We start from the raw sequence: 18,782 nt of genomic DNA, 5'->3' as shown, positions 1-18,782 counted from the left end.
GATCGTCAGTTTCTTTTGAATCTGGCTCGTATATGTAACTGCTTCCGTGTGAAGATGCTGAATTTGAACCTTTACAAAGACATAATCTGTGGATCAGTTTGATTCAGGTGCAAAGGTAAGACGAGAAAACACGAGGAAAACATTTTTATATTCATCTCTCGTTTGATTTCAATAAGCAGATCGCCTTAGATTTAAAAATATAAATGTGTTACTATTTCTTCAAAGTCAGGGGGGAAGCATCTCTCTCATCTGTTGTATTTTCATTTAAATTTTTGTATATTGTATATTTTTTTGTACTTTCACCATGTTTTATAGCTGCTGCTGTAAAAAGTGAAAATCTTTATCGTTGGATCGATAAAGTTTATCTCCTCTTTTCTGTGGAACTGTCGGGAATCTGCTCAACAGAAGAAGCAGCAGTTAACGTCCAGATTTTACATTTCTGCCATTAGATAATAATGTGCATTTTTATACACAACTATAAATATGAAAATCCATCTAAACTATAATATAAAATGTTAATCTGGCGATCAGCTGTCAGCATCTGTCTCTTCAGTCCCATGGACGCACTCATTCTCTCCTAATGACCTCGGAGCCTCGTCTGAGTTCTCAGGACTTTGAACTCACGGAGTCAACACGCGCCAGACTTCAAATGAAAAGCTGCGAGTGTGGATTTCGTGAACAGGAGCAGCTGAAGGAGCAGAAAAGATGCAGCAGAGCCGGTTGTGCTCACGTCTGTGCAGCATCTTCACGCTCCTGCAGCGAATGCCTTCAGACTCGCCACAGCGAGGGGTGAGCAGCGGTGACCCGTGGACTTCAAACACTGGTAGGACTCATGCCAGGATCTGATCAACCCCCGCCAGGGACACATGCATGGATGAAGGTGTAACACGTGCACTGTATACTGTACAGTTAGAAATAAACTAGAGTAACTCCTCTGCTGCTGTATGCTGCCGTCAACCAGAGCAGTTTATTCTACGTGTCTCAATTCAGCGGCTGCATTTTCAGACTGATTGCATCGCAGCCCGTCCCAAATCGAAGGTTTCTTCAAATGAAGGCAATAAATGTTTCCTTTCATCCTCCAAGAAACTGCGGCTTTATTGTAACAAACTGTTTTTTTCGAAGAGCCGACGAGACACCTGATGCTCGAGTGCAGGCTTTAACTCAAATTAGCAGCCGACGGTAGACGTGCTAAAAACCAAGAGGCATTGAAACTTTCTTGTTGCCAAGCAACAGGAATAAGAGCAGGACAAGCGGGCGGCGCTGATCACGGAAAAACCTCTGTGGACCCGACTGTCTCATTCAGTGTCCTCAGCTCAGCCTTCACGGTTCAGCCATGAAGACCAACTCCGCCTCACAGGGACGGACTTTACACAGATTATATTCCGGACTCATTGGAGATCACCATGACCTTTGACCTTTGACCACCCAGATCTAATCAGTTATTTCATAAGAACATTTGTGCTAAATTGTGCTAAAGGGACTTTGGACGGGGAACCCGAAAACCTTGACTCTGGCCCCTGGCTGCTGCGGAGGCATTACCGGGTTTGTTGTGAAAGTTAAAACAATGTTTAAGCGAGATATGAAGTGCTGAAGCATGATCATTACCTCCTTACAGTGTATAAATCAAACATGTTTGCATCAGTTCCCTGGTGAAGCATTAAGTGGCCAATGAGCCGAATCCCTCAAGGTCACAGCGTTCCTTCATGTCGGAGGCGACTGGGCTGAATCCCTGATAACGTCTCTGCTCGCTCACACACACTCGCTCACACACACACACACACACACACACACACACACACACACACACACACACACACACACACACACACACACACACACACACACACACACACACACACACACACACACACACACACACACACACACACACCACGCATGAGAGAGTTTGATAAATACACAAAATACACATTCTGCTTTGGTCCAGTAAATGAAGTAAAGGGACAAATCACTTGTGTATTGCATTTTCTTTAGTACTTTACATTTAACAGGAAAATACAAGGTTTTCAAGAGAATACATGAAATTTAACGGTGCTCTGTACATTAACATAGTATAGTCAGTGTGGTGGTAACTTGGCACAGCCAACTGAGTCGTGCACGTCGTGCACAGTTTCCACAGGGAGAGCAGGAAAATACAATTCAAGATCTTCTATTACATGTTGTTAAGAAGACTAAAGTTTCTATTAGCAGCTTAAAGACAATTTAAAAAAGAACCAATATATGCAGCGTTACTGAAACAGCGTTACAAAAAAAATGAAAAAAACCCACAGACGAATGCGAAGTAGGATGTAGAAATGATCTATAAATCAGAGTTTTTCTGTTTTGTATAATATTATGTGCAACATATTTACATATCGTGTGAGTAAATTTGTGGGAAAAACTGGAAAAAATCGTGAACAGAACAGTTGAAAGAAGCTGCTATTAGACACTTAATCCATTACACCGACGCCACCAGATCGAGGCTGACAACACGAAACACACAAAACAAGCCAGTTGGAGTTAAGGAGCCTACATTCATCCTGAGACACGTGAATGTTGAAAGTGTTAGAACGCTCCCAGCTTCTCTCAGCTCTCATGGCAGATCGAGGTCGATGCTGTGGCTGAAGGACGGGGCTTGGACTCACCAAAAAAAGAAAAAAAAAAAAGTCTCATCCTCTTTCCCTTTCAAAAGATGTTAAACACGGATTGAAGATTATTTTACAGCTCGTTGCTCATTTTCAAACACGAGGAACAGAAAGAGGTCATGCAGTAAAAATCAAAAAGCTTCGAGTCCCAATCCAGGATTTATCGATATATCAAATGTGGGTAAATATATATATACATGTAGAATATTGAGAGGTCTGGTTTACAGATGGAAAAGAATCTCAAAGCATCTTACAACGTAGCTGGAGGACACTGTGTCCGTCTTTAGATCACGTTTAACAATTGTTTTTAGCTGTTACATGAAATCAGCAAACGAATAAGGAGCTGAACTAAATAGAAAACATGACGCTGGTATTTCTTCCACAAGGAGAACGATTCTGGATTGGGACTTTAACGAGAAGCAGGAAGGATGGAAAACAAAATGAACAAGAGCTTAGCGCTCCTCATCACCGCAGAGGGAACAGGTGACACTGGGTTTTCTCAGCAAAAAAATCTGTCAGTCAAGTCGGTTAGCACGAAACAATAAGAGAAATCCAAGCCCTTAGAAGCAGCGGAGGAGAGAATTAAAGGAAAGTGACACGGAAACTAATTTTCCGTCTCGTCGTTGCTTCATTAGTCCTGAAAGAGAACTTGTTCCGTGTGAGATCTGAGCCGGAGGAACATCAAGCTTCAAACGTCGTCTCCAGTCGTCCACACTCGTGATGAAAAGTCACCGCAACTGCAATTAAATATACAAACTCAGCCTTCAGCTACTACGCTTCTGCAACTTCCCGTCGAAATCGCACTTTCTGCTCTTTCCCTTCTGCTTTAGTGTCGTGTTGTCAGTCAACCTTTAAAGATCGGTGTGAAGGATTTGTCTCTAAACACATTAAACATGTTATCTCAAAATAATATCTCAAATCAAAGTGAGGAGAGTAATCTGTGACGTACTGACCTGTGTTCGTATATCTGTTTTGTGTCTGGGTATTTTCTCGGGGGCGCGCTAAGAACGAGCACAACCTCTCCTGTACGACTGTGACGATATATAAAAATAGAGCACATTAGCATCAGTGATTCTCCTGCTGAGTTGCCTGTTTCAACACCTACTACAACTCGCTAGCTAGCTACGCCTCCGTCCTGCACGATGCATGGTCCGCGGATGCCAGAATTAGCAGAACTTCTTACTTAAACTTCGTAAGAGTGATGAGTATTAAAGAAAAGGTGGAGAAGTTAACACTGGGTAACTTTCGAATAATCTGCTCCTACTGGTGAATGTGGCCAAACCCGTTTTTCATTCCTCCGATGAGACAAAGCTGCCTTGTGTGGTTTGTTTCAGCAAAAAAACGGGAAAAAAATAACAACTTGCCCAAACCTGCAGAAACTCACATTTTCTGTTTTCTTTACACAGACTTTACAAATTCAACATCGCAATTAGCACAAGAAAACCTGCACTCGACCTCCACTGGTGTTCTCACCCACTCTGAATTGCCAATGAAGCCAATCAGCATCTTGTGTGAGATTCCTGTTCGAAACGAAATCCTCCGCAGCATCTTCACGGCCTCCGGCGTCAGAGCTGCGAGTGTCTGGTCCCGTTCAACAAAATTCAGCCGAAGTAAATCCGTGACCCCCCCTCGGGTTCGATCTCACATATCAAACATAACAGGGATTACAGACGGAACACAGTGGGTCTGAAACACATCATGACAACATGGGATGACCATGAGTTAAAGGATGGAGCAAAATCAATAATCTGTTCAGTAATCTTCTCTGTGGGCGGAGGACGTTTTTTTTCCTGCAGAGTTTAGAGGATCTTGTTTTCAGCGAGAAGGTTTCAGTACTAATCAAGTTTCTCATTCTCCCAGAAGGCCGGGGGGGGGGGGGGGGGGGGGGGGGGTGTCCCAGCCTGAATTTAAAGGAAGGGAAATAAACCAAGAGATTTCGATCCGTCACAGTTCTGGTGCATAGCAAAATTCTCACGCTCGACAATCAAATGCGATACCAGCTTAGTTAGAAAGCTGCAGCTCTGTCGGGACGTCACCGAGGCAAAACCTTCTACTCACGACAAGACTATAAAAGTTTCAACACATCCGCCCCAGCCGCGCACTTCCCTCAGTTGGAGTGACTAACGTGTTAAATGTTTGGCGCCCGGCGGCGACTCCCGCTCGATACGATATATACATATACTAGAGAGAGGGATGTCTGCATGTAGGCCGGACATGGCATGCGTGTAATGCATGGTAACATACTTACTTCTGCGGTGTGTATGAATGATTATAGAACTACAATACAAACATTTACAAATTTGGAAAAAAGTTGCTGATTGTGCCTCGAGATCCCCGGCCATGCAAAGACTGTGAGAGGCCCTCACAGCACACAAGCTCTTTTTCTACTTACACCTCATGCTGGAGATCAGCTGTGGTGTTCTACACGGCTGCTCTCACTGCGCTGGCTCGAGCCGCGGTGAGGACACGTGTTCCGGAGGAGTGAACTGTGAGCATTTTTTTGATAAGGCATTAGATTCGATGGGGACCAGGAGGACTAGTTGTCGGGCACTGTTTGAGACGACCTATGAAATGTAGAAAAATCTAAAGAATGAGCATGAGTACAAACCATGAGTGTGCTGCACCGAGAACAACAACGAAAGAAGTTTTGCCGTCAAAAGAACAAGTTTTCCTACTTTGGCAAAAAAACAAAATGACTTTTTTTTTTTTCTTTCTTTTTTTTAACTTTCACGAGTCTTTGACAGTTTTCTGTTCATCAAAGGCCTCTGAGTTTGGCGTAGGTACAGTTACTACAGAGTCCCAATGAACCAGCGAACACGTGGCTCAAACTAAACCTCCCGTCCACATCAGGCTTCCTCTCCCAAACTGATCCCGGAGCAGCTCTCACGTCTGGCCATGGCTCGGCTTCCCCAGTGAAACACTTATTTCCCCGTAGCCACAATTTTACAGGTTTCTCTAGTGATCGAGATCCTGTGGTCAAGTCTTTGGCTTCTTCCTCCCTCCTCTTCTGTGTGAGCGTGTATGAGATTACAGCACTGTGCAAACTAAATGGAACAGACCTGAACCGAAACAACAATTGGCCTTTTAGTTTGTGAAAAAATTACCTTTCACAGAGGTGAAAAAGAGAAAAATAGAAAGTAACGTTTCTTTAGAAAGCCGAGAGCAGTGCTTCACACCGCACCGCTTCTCTCAGGCTATTTCTTTTATTCTGCGCATGTAGTCGTGCAGTTCCTCTGGGTCTTGAAAGCCCATGTCTTGGCACACCCACTGAATGTCCTCCTCATCTGCAATGGGGATGGAGTTGTAGGGCAGCTCCTCTGTGGGGAGGGTGGTGAAGGTGGTGAACTTCACTCTCTTGCGCTTGGAGGTGGGTGAGCAGGCGTCCTCGCTGTTCTCCTTCGTCGAGCCACCGGAGCTGCCGTCGCCGCGCCCGTGCACCTGGCTCTGAACGCTGGTCTGGGAACTGCCACTGCTGTGGTGGTCGCCGTGACAGCAAGTCTGTACGCCCTCCAAAGGGTTACTGGGACTCTCTATCTGCTGCGGGGAGAGGTCGCACTGGGCCCTCAGGGGCTGGCCGTTTCCCAGGAACACCCAGTGGTGGGAGTGGTCCATGTTGGCCTGACCTTCGGGCGGGATCCGCTTGTGTCGGTATTTCAGCACAAAGACGATGCAGTTGATGAGAAAGACCAAGATGGCCAGACAGAAGACTCCCAGCAAAGCGTACATGCCAATCTCCAGGTCGGTCATGTTGCGAGGTGAATGCACAAAGTCGTCTTCCTCCTCTTCGTCGCTCTCAGTCGGTTGCTCCTCATTGCTAATCGTGGGGAAGTTGGTGTAATCGATGGGAACACTGGCCGGCTGCTCGTTGGACGTCTCATAAACTCTTCCATTGATGTTGGGATCGAGGATTGTGCGTCTCGTGACGGGCACCAGCTCGATCTCGCCCTCTGTGGTCACCTCTTCCTCGGAGTCTTCCTCCGGGCCAAACCGGACCTTCGCATACACCGCAGCAGACGCGATGACGCTCTTGCGCTTGGTCTTCTGGCACGCCTCACAGATGGTCATTTCTACACGAACGATCTCGCCGGATCCCTCGCCCTCCGCCACCACCACGGGCCAGCGCTGCTGAGGCTCCTGGGACACGGACACCACTTTGTCGTCCAGCGTGGAGGCGTTGAGGTTGTAGTCTTTGGGGTCGAAGTACGTCAGCGTCGCGGCTGTGTTGTCGCTGAAAAGCATCCAGATAGAGAAACTGGCCTCCTGTTGAGCAAGAAGAGAGAAACAGAACATGGAGGGTTAGTTTCTCTACAGTCATTTAACTTTGACACCAGAACCAAAATGTTTTGTTTGAATCGAATAAATGTTTTTATCACAACAGAAATTCAATTAGTCAACAGGAACGATCTCTGCCCGTTAAGTTTAATCAGCTGAATGTAGCATCTAACAGGTCTGGAGAATTTTTATGATTGTATTTTCACTTTCTTTAACATTTCATGATAAGGTGCCGCTTGTTTTTCAATGTTCAGTTTCATCTGTTTGTGTATTTTTAGTTCTGTTGTCTAACTTGTCTATGTGAGGGAATGGACGTCTTGGGATGCAAATTTCAGAAGTGTAATCTAATCTAATCTAATCTAATCTAAATTGTAGTTTTCCTCTCTCACATGTTTGTTTCATAATTTCTGAAAACTATGAAACAAACATGTGAGGTAATTCACCAAAACACAAAGCTGTGGATCTGCCGTTTGTTTGTATTTCTCTAAAGGACACTTCCAGGTCCGATTCTTTCTGAGCTCTTGATCGACTGAGCCTTCGAAGTTCTGGACTTGCACAGATCCCTAAATCTCCGGAGCATTAGCGAACATCCACGGTTCCTCGCGCTCGGTTCAGACCTCGACCTGCGTCTGATGTGCACAGCAGAAGAAGAAACACTGTCAAGCCCGCAGGAGGACGGGGGTGCAGGGAAAGTCTGCGTTGTCCTGAAGGCTAACACACGGACAGATGTGGGACATGCAGCAGCGCGAGCTCCCGATGACGCGGTTTTTGTCCGTCTCTTCTTTTGTTTGTTTGTGTTTAGTCTTCTCACTTTGTGTTTTCTATCACGCTTCACTGTGTCTCTGCCCCCCCCTGCAGAGACGCCGGATGAGATGCATGCTGGGTATTTGACAACATTGATCTGCCGCACAGTAAACCCGGCGACCGTGTAATCAACGCAGCGTTTGACAGTCGCCTTTGTTTACAGCTCGTTTCAACCTACAATTAGCGGAGCCGACAAAGAGGGAAACAGTGACGTTTGTAAAACAGAGTCCGACAGGTTTGGTTCTGTTGTTTGATTCTCGTACAAAAGGCAGGTGCACGCTGCGTCATCTCAGGGTGAAACTCCTGGACGTCATCTCCAGTTTGGGAGATGACGTCTTTGTTGTCATGGTATTCCACCAGGAGCCTGTCCCCCCTATCAGCGCAGGACGACAGAATGAAGACAGCCTTTGATACGGATCATTTGAATAATACATCCAACGACTCTGCTACCAAATAAGCTGATATAGGGGAGAGGAAATGTGCGGGCGTTCTTTTTCCGACAAAACAACTGGCACCTGCTGCTCTGTGCAGATCTGCTGCAGGGACGTAGGAGGTCGGGTAAAGTGTTGCTAAAAAGAAAAAGGCGAGTGGCAGTATTACTAATTTTGCATCGAACCTACTCGAGCTTTAGTACGAAGGAGTGAAGTCATGAGAAACTCTGAGGAGGCTCTGAGATGTCAAAGCAGCGTTTCCCATTAATGATGAAGACTATGGCAACCCGTCATATCCCAGTTTGTCCTGCTAGTTTCATGAAAACATACGAGATCTCTAACTTATTCACCGTGTGCTCGCTTGCCCCGATCTTTTCATAAAGTCGTTACCGTTCATGCAGACGGTCGGACCTCGAGGTTTCAACTGGAGATGTGAAACACAGTTTCCTCTCTCTCACACAAGAACTTCCCTTTAATTATTGAGTCTGCGTACCTGTCTCTTCCAATCTACCGCTACAGATCGAATGAATTCACCGCAGAGAGAGTGAAACAAAAGTCATGGATCTGCCAATTTACACAGATCCGCTCCGAAACTGAATGGGTTCATGTCGTGATAATCCATCCAGTGCTTTTCTTCTTAATCCTGCTAACTAACAGACAAACAGATGAAATCTTAATCCCCTCTGCTTTGCTTGAACCAATCTCAGGGTTTCTTTCTTTCTCCACAAAAGAGGCAGTTTTATATTTAAAAAAATCCTGATATTTATGATAATGTTGTGCTGATGAGCTAAAAGATGAAGTATTTTACTACAGAACTTAAGATGCTCCACATTCCTCATTTTACCGCAGGCAATGGGCTGACATTCCTACTCAAGGAAAGGAAATTAGCCTTACAGCTTCACTCTCGTAAATTTTAAACTTTATTGTTCTGCCCTCACACTTTGTCGTATTACTCTATTTCCATAAACTCATCTGTATTTGGATGAATCTTCCCCTGATTTGTATTTTTATGGCTCCAGAGAACAAACGTATGCGTGACTGTAAAATTAACACGAACAGCTTGAATTATAAAAATAAACATCTGCGGGAAAACACTCCCCTGGAAAATGTTGACATCTGCATCAACTCGAAAACCAATAACATCTTATTAAGTTGCTCATTTAACCAGCAAGCGGTGTCGCGGCAGCAGAAACGGTTTATGACGAACCTTCAAATAGGTGAAGCTCTCGGTTCTGAGAGGAACCCTGTCAAGTGGAAAAGAGAGTAATGCAGAGGGACCTTGATTTTCCAACAATCCCCATCCATACTTTATGTGTTTCATTCATTCCGAGAGTAATAGAGGACGCTTACAAAGTTTTCCTGTGAAACAGAATCAAATGGCTTGAAATAGCTCCGGTGCTCCTCTGAGAGCTTTGCCGGCAGAGGAATTGGCTGCCTTTTATGGCCCGGCCTCGGAGAGCACTTAGGACAATACATTACAATAATTAAATTTCAAGGTAGCCAAGAAGCGGAAAGCAAGAAAAATTGGAATTTAATGCTCGCGTCTCCCTCACTGATGCCCGATGTGGTTGTCGTTGCATTTTTAGCGAATCGCGGGCCAATGAAAGGGCAAAGCAGGAGCTCAGAGACACACACACACACACACACAGACACAGACACAAACACACACACACACACACACACACACACACACACACACACACACGTATCCCTAGGTGAAGCAGGGCTGCCAATTAATTCTTTGAAGTGAACGGCCGAGATCCTTTTTCCTTTGTGAGGAGACGGAGGCAAAGAGAAAAGCAGCGATTTCTGATTTTTTTCAATCCATTCTGGCAATTATTCAATAAAAGGAAAATATGAACGAGGAATTGTTAAAATGTTTAAAGGTTGTATTAAAACAGCACCGATGACAGTGAGGTTTCACTTCAGCCGCCTTCACCCTCGTGTCCTTGCTGAAGGATTTAGCTCAGAAATGATTTTATTAGCGAGAAGTGAGAGAGACGCCTGTTTGGTGACGGAGCCGCTGGAGGGATCTGAAAATAATCTTTGTTTTACTTCTCTGGAGACAGAAATAAGGAAAATACTCAAGTGTTAAAAAGGAATAAGACGTCTTTTAGCAATGATGCTACAGAACGGCTGCATATACTGGAGCAAAAAGTGTGTTTTTGGACGTTATTATGAGAAAATTAACTTTTATAATTCCTCAATATTTATTTGAAGACTTGATTCACTGTGTTTTCTGCCAAACCAACAATTATTATGACGAGGAGCCACAAACTGAAACGTTTAAGCTCGTCCGCAATTACTGTGAACTTTTCAGGGAACTGAGGCAAACTGGATATTTTTTACTTCATCCGTATAAATAAAATATATATTTTCAACACTGTGTTGTTCCATTTTTCAGACTTTATAACTTTATATTTCAGGCAGTGTTGTGGGAATTTCTCCAGGAAGCAAATGACTCATATGCAAAGTTTTCACCTCCTGCAGCAAGAAGGTTGTGTTTTCATCGGTTTGTTTGAAAATTGCAGGATTATGCAAAAAAACTTCTCAACCGATTTCCATGAGATTTTGCGGGTGGGAACTAACCGAAGGATGAACCCGTTACATCATCTCACCCTAAACCTTGGTGGAACAAAACTGTTTCCTGAAAATCAAGTTTGTATAAAGCTGCAAATACAGCAACATGTTGTTAGTTTATGGGAAAGATTTGAGTCTTGTTTATCCAAGACACATTGACATCAGACAGTTTGAGAAAAAAACTAAATCCTTAACCTCTCCTGAACCCAGACATAGACAGAGACCGGACTGCAGATGCAAACCTCGACCTCCTGAACCTCCTGGAGATTCTGCTGCAGAGATTCATTCACTCAATAAAATGTGTCGCCTCTGAACGTTTGTCAGACGCAGATTAAGTTTCCCTGCAAAACATATTTGCTGCGGCGGTTTAGTCGAATACAGAAATGTAATTTATGGGAGGAGGCAGGGCTGTGTGAGGACAAACGTTTCCTCCCCAGATTGGAAGTGAGAAGACATTTCATAATAATATAATATAATGTAATATTCCCTGTATTTCTTGCTGGTAATCTCTTTCTGCGCGGTGTGATGAGTGGTGCTGTACCTGTTTGGGAGCGGTGAGCGTCTGCACGCCGGTCGCCTTGGCCACCATGGTGTGGCTGTTGCCGGGGCTGGGCTGCAGCGACAGGGTCAAGCCCGAGACGGCGTGAACCCGCAGCTCGGTGATGGAGACCTTGTCGTCCGTGACGGAGAAGGCAGACTCTCCCAGGACCGCATCCACCGCCAGCGGAGACTCCACCTGCGCAGGAAGACAAACCTGTTATTGTTTCTCCCTCGTGACAGAGGGGGACGTCGTTGGAGTCCAGGACAGACGAGAGCGTTATTGTCTTTCTGAAGCTCATAAAGACCGTGACAAGCCAATTTTGGATTAAAGTGCTCCGAGCTGATGTTTGCTCCAGTCCGTCTAGAATCCATGCGTCAAAGCCTCCGTGTCTATCATCGGGAGAAACAAACAAACACACCCAGTGGAGACGGAATCAATCTGCAAGCGCACAACCCAAAAAAAAAAAAGTGCAATCGAAAGCCGTCACCTCCTTTTCAAAGTGACAGTTTGCAGAAACACTCGTGCCCATCTGAGCGCCCCCCCCCTCACGGCCGCTCTCGCCTTTTTCAAGTAATACCAGGCTATTCTTTTCCTTTTCTGTCTGACAGGACTCTGCAACCCGGTAGTTTAAACACTTTTAAAACATTTCACTTTGCAAGAGCGACTAGAGGTCGAGAGGGACTTGAACAACGTGAAGGGCAATTCAAGCCAAGCTGCGGCCTGGTCCTCAGACAGGGGGGGGGGGATCTTTCCCTCCGTCTTCTAGAGGATTTTTTTTTTACGACTGGAGCTGGCATCTGAAAGTGTGAATGGTGAAGCTCGGATCGTTCAGGGCTCCATTTAATCACCATTATTCAGTGTGAGATTGTGAAACAAAACTAGTTCCTCCACAAAAAAACAGGTTTTATAAAAGAATATATGAATAATCAAACGATTCTGTGCAGACGTCCCACCTCACTGCGGTCGATGACATTATTTACACGGTGCTTCTTCACCTGGAGGATGCGAGGGAAGAAGCTGACTGTGTGTTTTCGACGCTTTCTACGTAATTGTTTTGATCATTTTTTTTTTGTTACAACGCTCGGCTCGGAGCTCGGTGCCACATAATTTGGTGCAAAGCAATTTGTCACACGGAAGAAAAAAAAGCTCGAGCCAAATCATCTGCGGGAACAGATGCATCTGCAGGTGTCTGCTTTCATTAATTTGGTCTCAGTGCGTTATGATTTCTGTCGCACTCGAGACACTCGTAAACTTTCTCCTCACAAACACACACACGTGCACAAAATATACACACACACACACACACACTTACAGCCTCTGCAGCTTGTGATTTCTTTAGAATCGAGGTTTCAAGGACAGAATAAATTCGTTTTTTATGGTTAATTCCTTTATGATCTGCACGGAGCCCTGAAGATATAAGTCACTTATCAAATAATGGCACAGTCCTGGTAGAAAAAAGAACATTTTTAAAATCTTGCCTACAAATAAGGCAGAAGCTCATCATGTCCTTTTAATATGCAACTGTTGCTGTTGTATTTCGGGCAAATATTCTGCACAAGCTGATAATGAGCCGGAGGTTGCTCAGTTACGATTCTGTCAGAGGTCGAGAACGAGCTTTCACGCACTTCACCACACCTCCTCCACTCGTGGCCGCTCTTCCTCTCCGCCTGGCGCTCGTCTTTTCTTTACACACAATCTCTCAGCGCGTGCAACTCCCCGGCCTCTGTGTTGACTCTGTGAGGTTCCTGGATTTATCATTTCACAGAAAACCTGAATCAAATCCTCACAACTATGGCGACACGTTCCATTCGTGGGCAAAACAAAGCAAATATAATCATGAAAGAGGAGTTTGAGCTTCTTTTTTTAAGCTCTGATCACTGCATTTGTATTTGTTTTCAATATGTGAGGAGCAATAAATGATCAATCCATCCATTTATTATCTATACTGCTCATTCAAATGGTTGTTGGGAGGCTGGGGCAGATCCCCGCTGACATTGGGCCGAGAGAACCCAGCAGAACCTGGAGTACCCAGAGGAAATGAACGCAGACACGGGGAGAACATGTAAACACAGAAAGACCCTGGAAAAACTCAGTGGTCGTTAATGTGCAACTTGCTGAGGCATAGTCAGACTTTTCTTTTACAGATGCATCGTCTGCCCAGTTTGAAAGTCTCAATTAGAATGTCCAGGGTCAAGTTTTAGTCCCTGTGCTGAGGTGTCATCCTTGTGTTCGGGGCCTTGTCCTCAGAACATAAAAGATTTCTTATTATTGTGGTGCAGTCAAAGCTTCTTTGTGTCTTGGAAACGTATTTCTATCTCTATTCTCCACCTCCGATCAATTTACACCTTCATTCCTTTCTTCTCTCGTCTGCGTTACAACATCACACCCCGAGACTTGATGACTGTTTTCTGTTGCATTAAAAAAAAGGAAAGAAGAAGCCGCTGCACTACACTACAACACGTTAATGCTGCTTCCTCATGTCCTCCAGCTCACAGAGGTTAATGGCTGGATACGATTAAGTGCTGCCATTAGCTGAGAGTCCTCCTGCAGCCGTCTCCCCCTGCAGCACCTCCACTCCTCCGCCCTTGACATTTTGCTTTATGTATCTCACTGTGTGAACTGTAAAGGTTTGGAAAGACGACCAGATTCAGGAGATTTTCCACAGCAGAACTTATACGTCGTGTCCTGCGTCCAAACGCAATCAACCAAACATTTAACTATAACAACTAATAGTGAAATACTCTAAAGTTACAAAAGTACTTTTTTTTTGCAGCTCAAACTTTCTGCCGCCAGCTTCCACTTCAATTTTTTTCATCTTTTATGCGTTCTGTCTTTTTTGTGTTTTATCCTTTTAAGTGTTTTAGGGCAAGTGCAACATTCCACTCACTTTTATTCTGTTTTATTATTCTGGGTCTTACACGATATGTCCTCGTGTTCTGTTTCTTGTTGTTTGTTACACGATGTTCTGCAGCTGCAGAGAAGAAGAAGAAGAATTTCCCCACGGGGACATGGAAGTATATTTGAATTTGATTTGATTGAATATGCTTTTGTTTGAATGTGATGAATTCAAACACCAGAATGTGAGAGTTGTGTAACACACAGACATGCACACGTCGGTCTGTCTGTTGTTATGAGGACACTCATAGACTCTCGACCTCTTTATCTTAACCCCTTAACACCACAACAAAAGACCAAACCTCCACCGCTTTGCACAACCAGCTCCAGATACGATCGACAGACGGTGAAATAAAGTCTCACTCCTTCTCACTCTCTGCTTAGATTTTCCTTCAAGCCAAAATAAGACCTCAAACCAAGTCTTCTCAAAATCTCCTCCCAATCTAGACGTAGCCTCACAATGATGGTTTGGACGTGTCCACACAACCATATTAAGACACACACACACACACACACACACACACACACACACACACACACACACACACACACACACACACACACACACACACACACACACACACACACACACACACACACACACACACACACACACACACACAGCGTGCTCACAAAGCCCCGAGGCCGGATAGTAAAATGATGCATAAATAAAGTTTAAAGATTTCACGAGTTGCCTGATAAATCACTCGCACTCCAGGAGCTTTTACTGCTTCAACTCAAATATTTGCATGAAGCTCGGATGTGGAGATTTTGTTTGAACTTTATTTGTCGAGCTTATTCCATCAGGCGTGTTGATAGAGGTGAACGTTACAGGTCCTGTTATCGATGGCGACAGGGAGGTGAAGGTCGCGTCCGGAGCAAAGTCGAGTGTGAAAAAAAACACACGTCTGTGCATAAATCCTGCCTGAGGTCAGAGCGAGAGCACCCCCGCCACCGAAAACTGCCTACGATCGATTTTCTGCTATTTCCTGTAGCATTTGGCTGCGGCTGATATTTTTCACAGGCCAATTAAAGTGTCTCAAAAAGAAAATCCTAACACAATTAAAATCAATATCGGCGGCCGCGTACAAATGTCAAAACACGATTTCCCCCGCATTGTGCATCGATTGTATTAAACTTAAAAAAATGTAATCAGAATCTCAGGTTGTTTCGGGGGTTCTATGATCCAACCGGGAGACGTCGTGTGTCAGCTTATTTCTCTGTTGCCATGGAACCAACGTCCTGGATATTTAAGAGTAAACTTCCGTCGCTACACATTCAGGTGCAGCAGAGTGAAACTTCTGAAACTCCTCCAGTCTCCACTGTTTCTGTTTCCTGAGCTTTAATACAGCGATAATCTTCTTTTGGCCAAATGTACCTGAACACAACCTTTTCAATATTTAAAATAAAAGAGAAACAATTCCAAACACCTAATTGAAATATAGAATATAAATAGATGTATATATATTCTACATCAATAAGACACCAAGCTCTCGTTTTCTAAGAGATCTATTTAAACATGGCTCTCGGCACTTTCCGCCCACCGTTGACAAAATATTAAAAGATTCAACTCGCAGAAACAAGACTTTGAAAGCAAATACTAGAAGTGATGATGATTCATTACTTTATATTCTGAGTTTAAATGCTGCGTTTCTCCCGATGAGATGCTGAATCAAAGCTCAGTGGTTTTAAACTGGGACCGTCACCTTCTCCAGCCGTCACTTCATCATCAAACCGGGCCGATGTTTCTCTGACCTGACGTCGGTTCGAGTTCTTCCATCGCCTGGAAGTGATGTCGAATGTGGTCGGAGCTGAATCACTGAGGTTCACTGAGGCGGAACGGTCACACCTCATTTGAGACTGTGGAGATTGTCAGTCGGTCGAATCCAAAAAGTCTTCTACGGTTCTTCGGCTTTTTGGATGAGAATTTAAAAAACGTCTCCAGTCGAGTCCAGTCGAATCTTGAATTACAACAAGATATTCCTCATTTCAGCTGTTTTACAAAGCACCTCAGGTTAATATGAGCCGCTCGACCTGCGGTTAACAAATTATCTTCATGGTCACAACGTGGCGACTTGTGTCAGAGTCTCACCTCATATTTAAAATCAGACTTCAGAGGATCATCTCTGTTCCTAATTCTCTGAGGAGCAGATGAAGCAAACTTAGAGCAACACGAGGAAACTTGTTTTCCTTAAATTAGCGGTTTCACAAAGAGTTTGACTGGAGCAGTGATAAACTGTTTGAAATGGGCTGTTTGACCTGTGGTGATGCTGGTTGTGGCTTTTCTTTCTAAAACTGTAAAAAGTCCATTAAGGCTTTGAACTAAACTTGAATCTCAGCACATGAAACTTGTGATTTGCTAAATATCAACATGGACAAGTGTGAAGCCGACGAGACGAGTGGATCTCAGGGGATCTGAGCTCAAGGCCGAGAGAGGTTTCTGGAATTAGTTGTTTGATAGTTGATTAATTACTGACTGTAAATATGGAGAAGTTTCCTCTTTCATTCATGGATCCGACTGAGAGTCACAGCTTCAACTGTCAGAATCAGCTGCAGCGAGTTGAAGAGTGAAGCTGAACTGTGGATCAGTTCAAAAGACTCAGAAGTTATTAAAAACCAGAGTTTATCTCCAATATTCAGCAGGAAACTTTTAAAACATGAAGAATTCTGAACAGAGTTTGGTGGATTTGTTACGGCAGCAGCTCTTCTGGTTCAGGAAGCAGAGGATCATGGGTAATATCTATGAAAACCACTTAATTGCTCAGACACGGAGGCCAACATAATTAATAACGTGTTCCTGCAGAGGGCGCTGCTGCTCAGTAAAAGTTGCGACGTGTTCCTTTAAACATTTAACAAAGGTCGAGTTTAGTCATTCTGATCTGAGGGTTTGTTTTAAGTGATGTTTTTATAGTTTGGAGCTGAAAATAGTCGAGTCGCAGGATGTGACTGATGATAGTTCTGATTTTCAAGTCAGTTGAACTTTTAAAGCTTTTTATTAATTGGCACGAATAAGTTTTGCGTCAGTGGAGATCACAGAACGATCCGTCAGGCTGTAAAGCTTTGAGCAGAAGCTCAACGGAGACAAACAATGCTCTGGGTTGATTATTTATTCTGTTGGCACTGATGCAGTCTTCTGTTTTTAAAACGATGTTATTGGGGGCGGGGGGCGGGGGGGGGCTGCTGGCACTTGAAGAGGGAAATTAAGCTTCACACTCTTTTGTCACGTTGAAAATAGAAAAAAAAAAAGCCCAGGAGACAGATTTTCTCCCCGACTGTCATCAATTTCTGATGTGTGTGATTCATTCCGTTGTGTGTTTGCTGATGAAGTGAACAATTGGGTTTTTTTACTTTTTCCTCAGATTGCCTCGTTTATTTTTAGCCCAGTTGATGATTTTCTTACATTTCTCACAACGTCCCAGTAAAACTTCCACAGGTCGAGAAAACTTCAGTGAAGTCACGAGATAAAAAACAAGAGATGTCGACTCCTTCGGCCTCGTTGAACTCTGTTGTATCAGCACAGACGAGCGTTCTTCTCATACTTGTTCGTACATGCACAGTTGATGTCCTTGTAGCAAAGTGTCTGAGTGGACGGACAAGGACGTCCAGGCAGACCTTGGCGTGAAGCGTCTACCCTAGTAGACCTCTGAAGGCCCCTGCATACACACATGTTGATCATCAGCAGACAGGATATTGTCGTTGGATTTTATTCTGGCGGAGAGATTGTGATTGTTTGACATCTTTGCGTCGCGGTAACTTTAGAGGACGTATCCATTTCCTTTTAGGGTTTGATACCAGACGGTAAATAAAGATGGACGCCTGGAGCCAGAGTCTGTGCAGTAGCGATCGTGGAGCAGAGTTACGTTATCGATGTTCCACTGATTCGTGTGCTCAACAGCAGTTTTATGTCCCATCTGCTAACATGGAGGAGGCGGGGTCTATGACCTATACCGCAGCCAGCCACCAGAGGAGGCTTCACTTTTAAAGAGCTGTCCTGTCGTCCATCTTTCTGTCTTTTGTCGACACCGAACGTGCACGACATCATTAGTTTTGAAGGAAACGTTTATGTCTGAATGTAATTTAACAGAAACCAGTGAATAGTTCATGCAGAGCCACACTGAGATCCTGCTGGTCGGACTGGAGAAAAAAGCAAAGTCCATCCTCTTGTGACTACAAATGTCTTCACACAGACGATGAGATATTTCACATCCGAGGATCGTCTGGACCAACAGACCGACACCTCCGCCCCTGGAGCTACGCTGCTAGCACGACTACAAATGTGGTCAATGTTGCAGGACACTGGACACGAGCAGGCGTCACCATGGCAACCACCTGCTTCATGCATTGGCAATAATATCCTAGTTATTGACATTTTTAGGATGTACTTTTGAATTGAATTATATTGTATGATTATTTCATTTTGTCATTTACTTTCTCCATCAATCAGAAGTGAAGTGTTCTGCACACGACAGCTCTCGTCACTGTTGTTGGCAGATGTGGAAAACATCTTCCTCTCAAACTGCTCCTCATCACCACCGGGACACTTTTAAATCCCTCTTAAACATTTTATACATATTCATTTTGAATGTGACCATTACTTTAAAGTGTGTTTCAAAGAAA

At 44.2% G+C, this 18,782-nt stretch overlaps 1 protein-coding gene and 1 long non-coding RNA gene across 3 annotated transcripts in view; one reads left to right on the top strand and one right to left on the bottom strand.

The window, feature by feature from the left end:
* The first annotated feature begins 2,565 nt into the window (after positions 1-2,565).
* Positions 2,566-3,181, top strand: LOC117774370. Its single transcript, XR_004616059.1, has 2 exons — positions 2,566-2,691; positions 2,722-3,181. It is a non-coding gene; the product is annotated as an uncharacterized LOC117774370 (long non-coding RNA).
* A 2,183-nt stretch (positions 3,182-5,364) lies between these two features.
* tmem132e (transmembrane protein 132E) overlaps positions 5,365-18,782 on the bottom strand; it is a 335,088-nt gene continuing 321,670 nt past the window's right edge. For both annotated transcript variants that reach the window (XM_034606761.1, XM_034606758.1), the window contains exons 8-9: positions 11,271-11,465; positions 5,365-6,902 (exon numbers count right to left, since the gene is read on the bottom strand). In XM_034606761.1, the coding sequence (XP_034462652.1) occupies positions 5,832-6,902; positions 11,271-11,465 (1,266 nt within the window). In that variant the 3' untranslated portion in view covers positions 5,365-5,831. The remainder of the gene's footprint in view (positions 6,903-11,270; positions 11,466-18,782) is intronic.

The sequence above is a fragment of the Hippoglossus hippoglossus genome, chromosome 14, assembly GCF_009819705.1.
Source record: "Hippoglossus hippoglossus isolate fHipHip1 chromosome 14, fHipHip1.pri, whole genome shotgun sequence".
NCBI classification, from domain to species: Eukaryota; Metazoa; Chordata; class Actinopteri; order Pleuronectiformes; family Pleuronectidae; genus Hippoglossus; species Hippoglossus hippoglossus.
The sequence above is the reverse complement of the archived record's forward strand: the minus strand, read 5'-3'. Positions and strand labels throughout refer to the sequence as shown.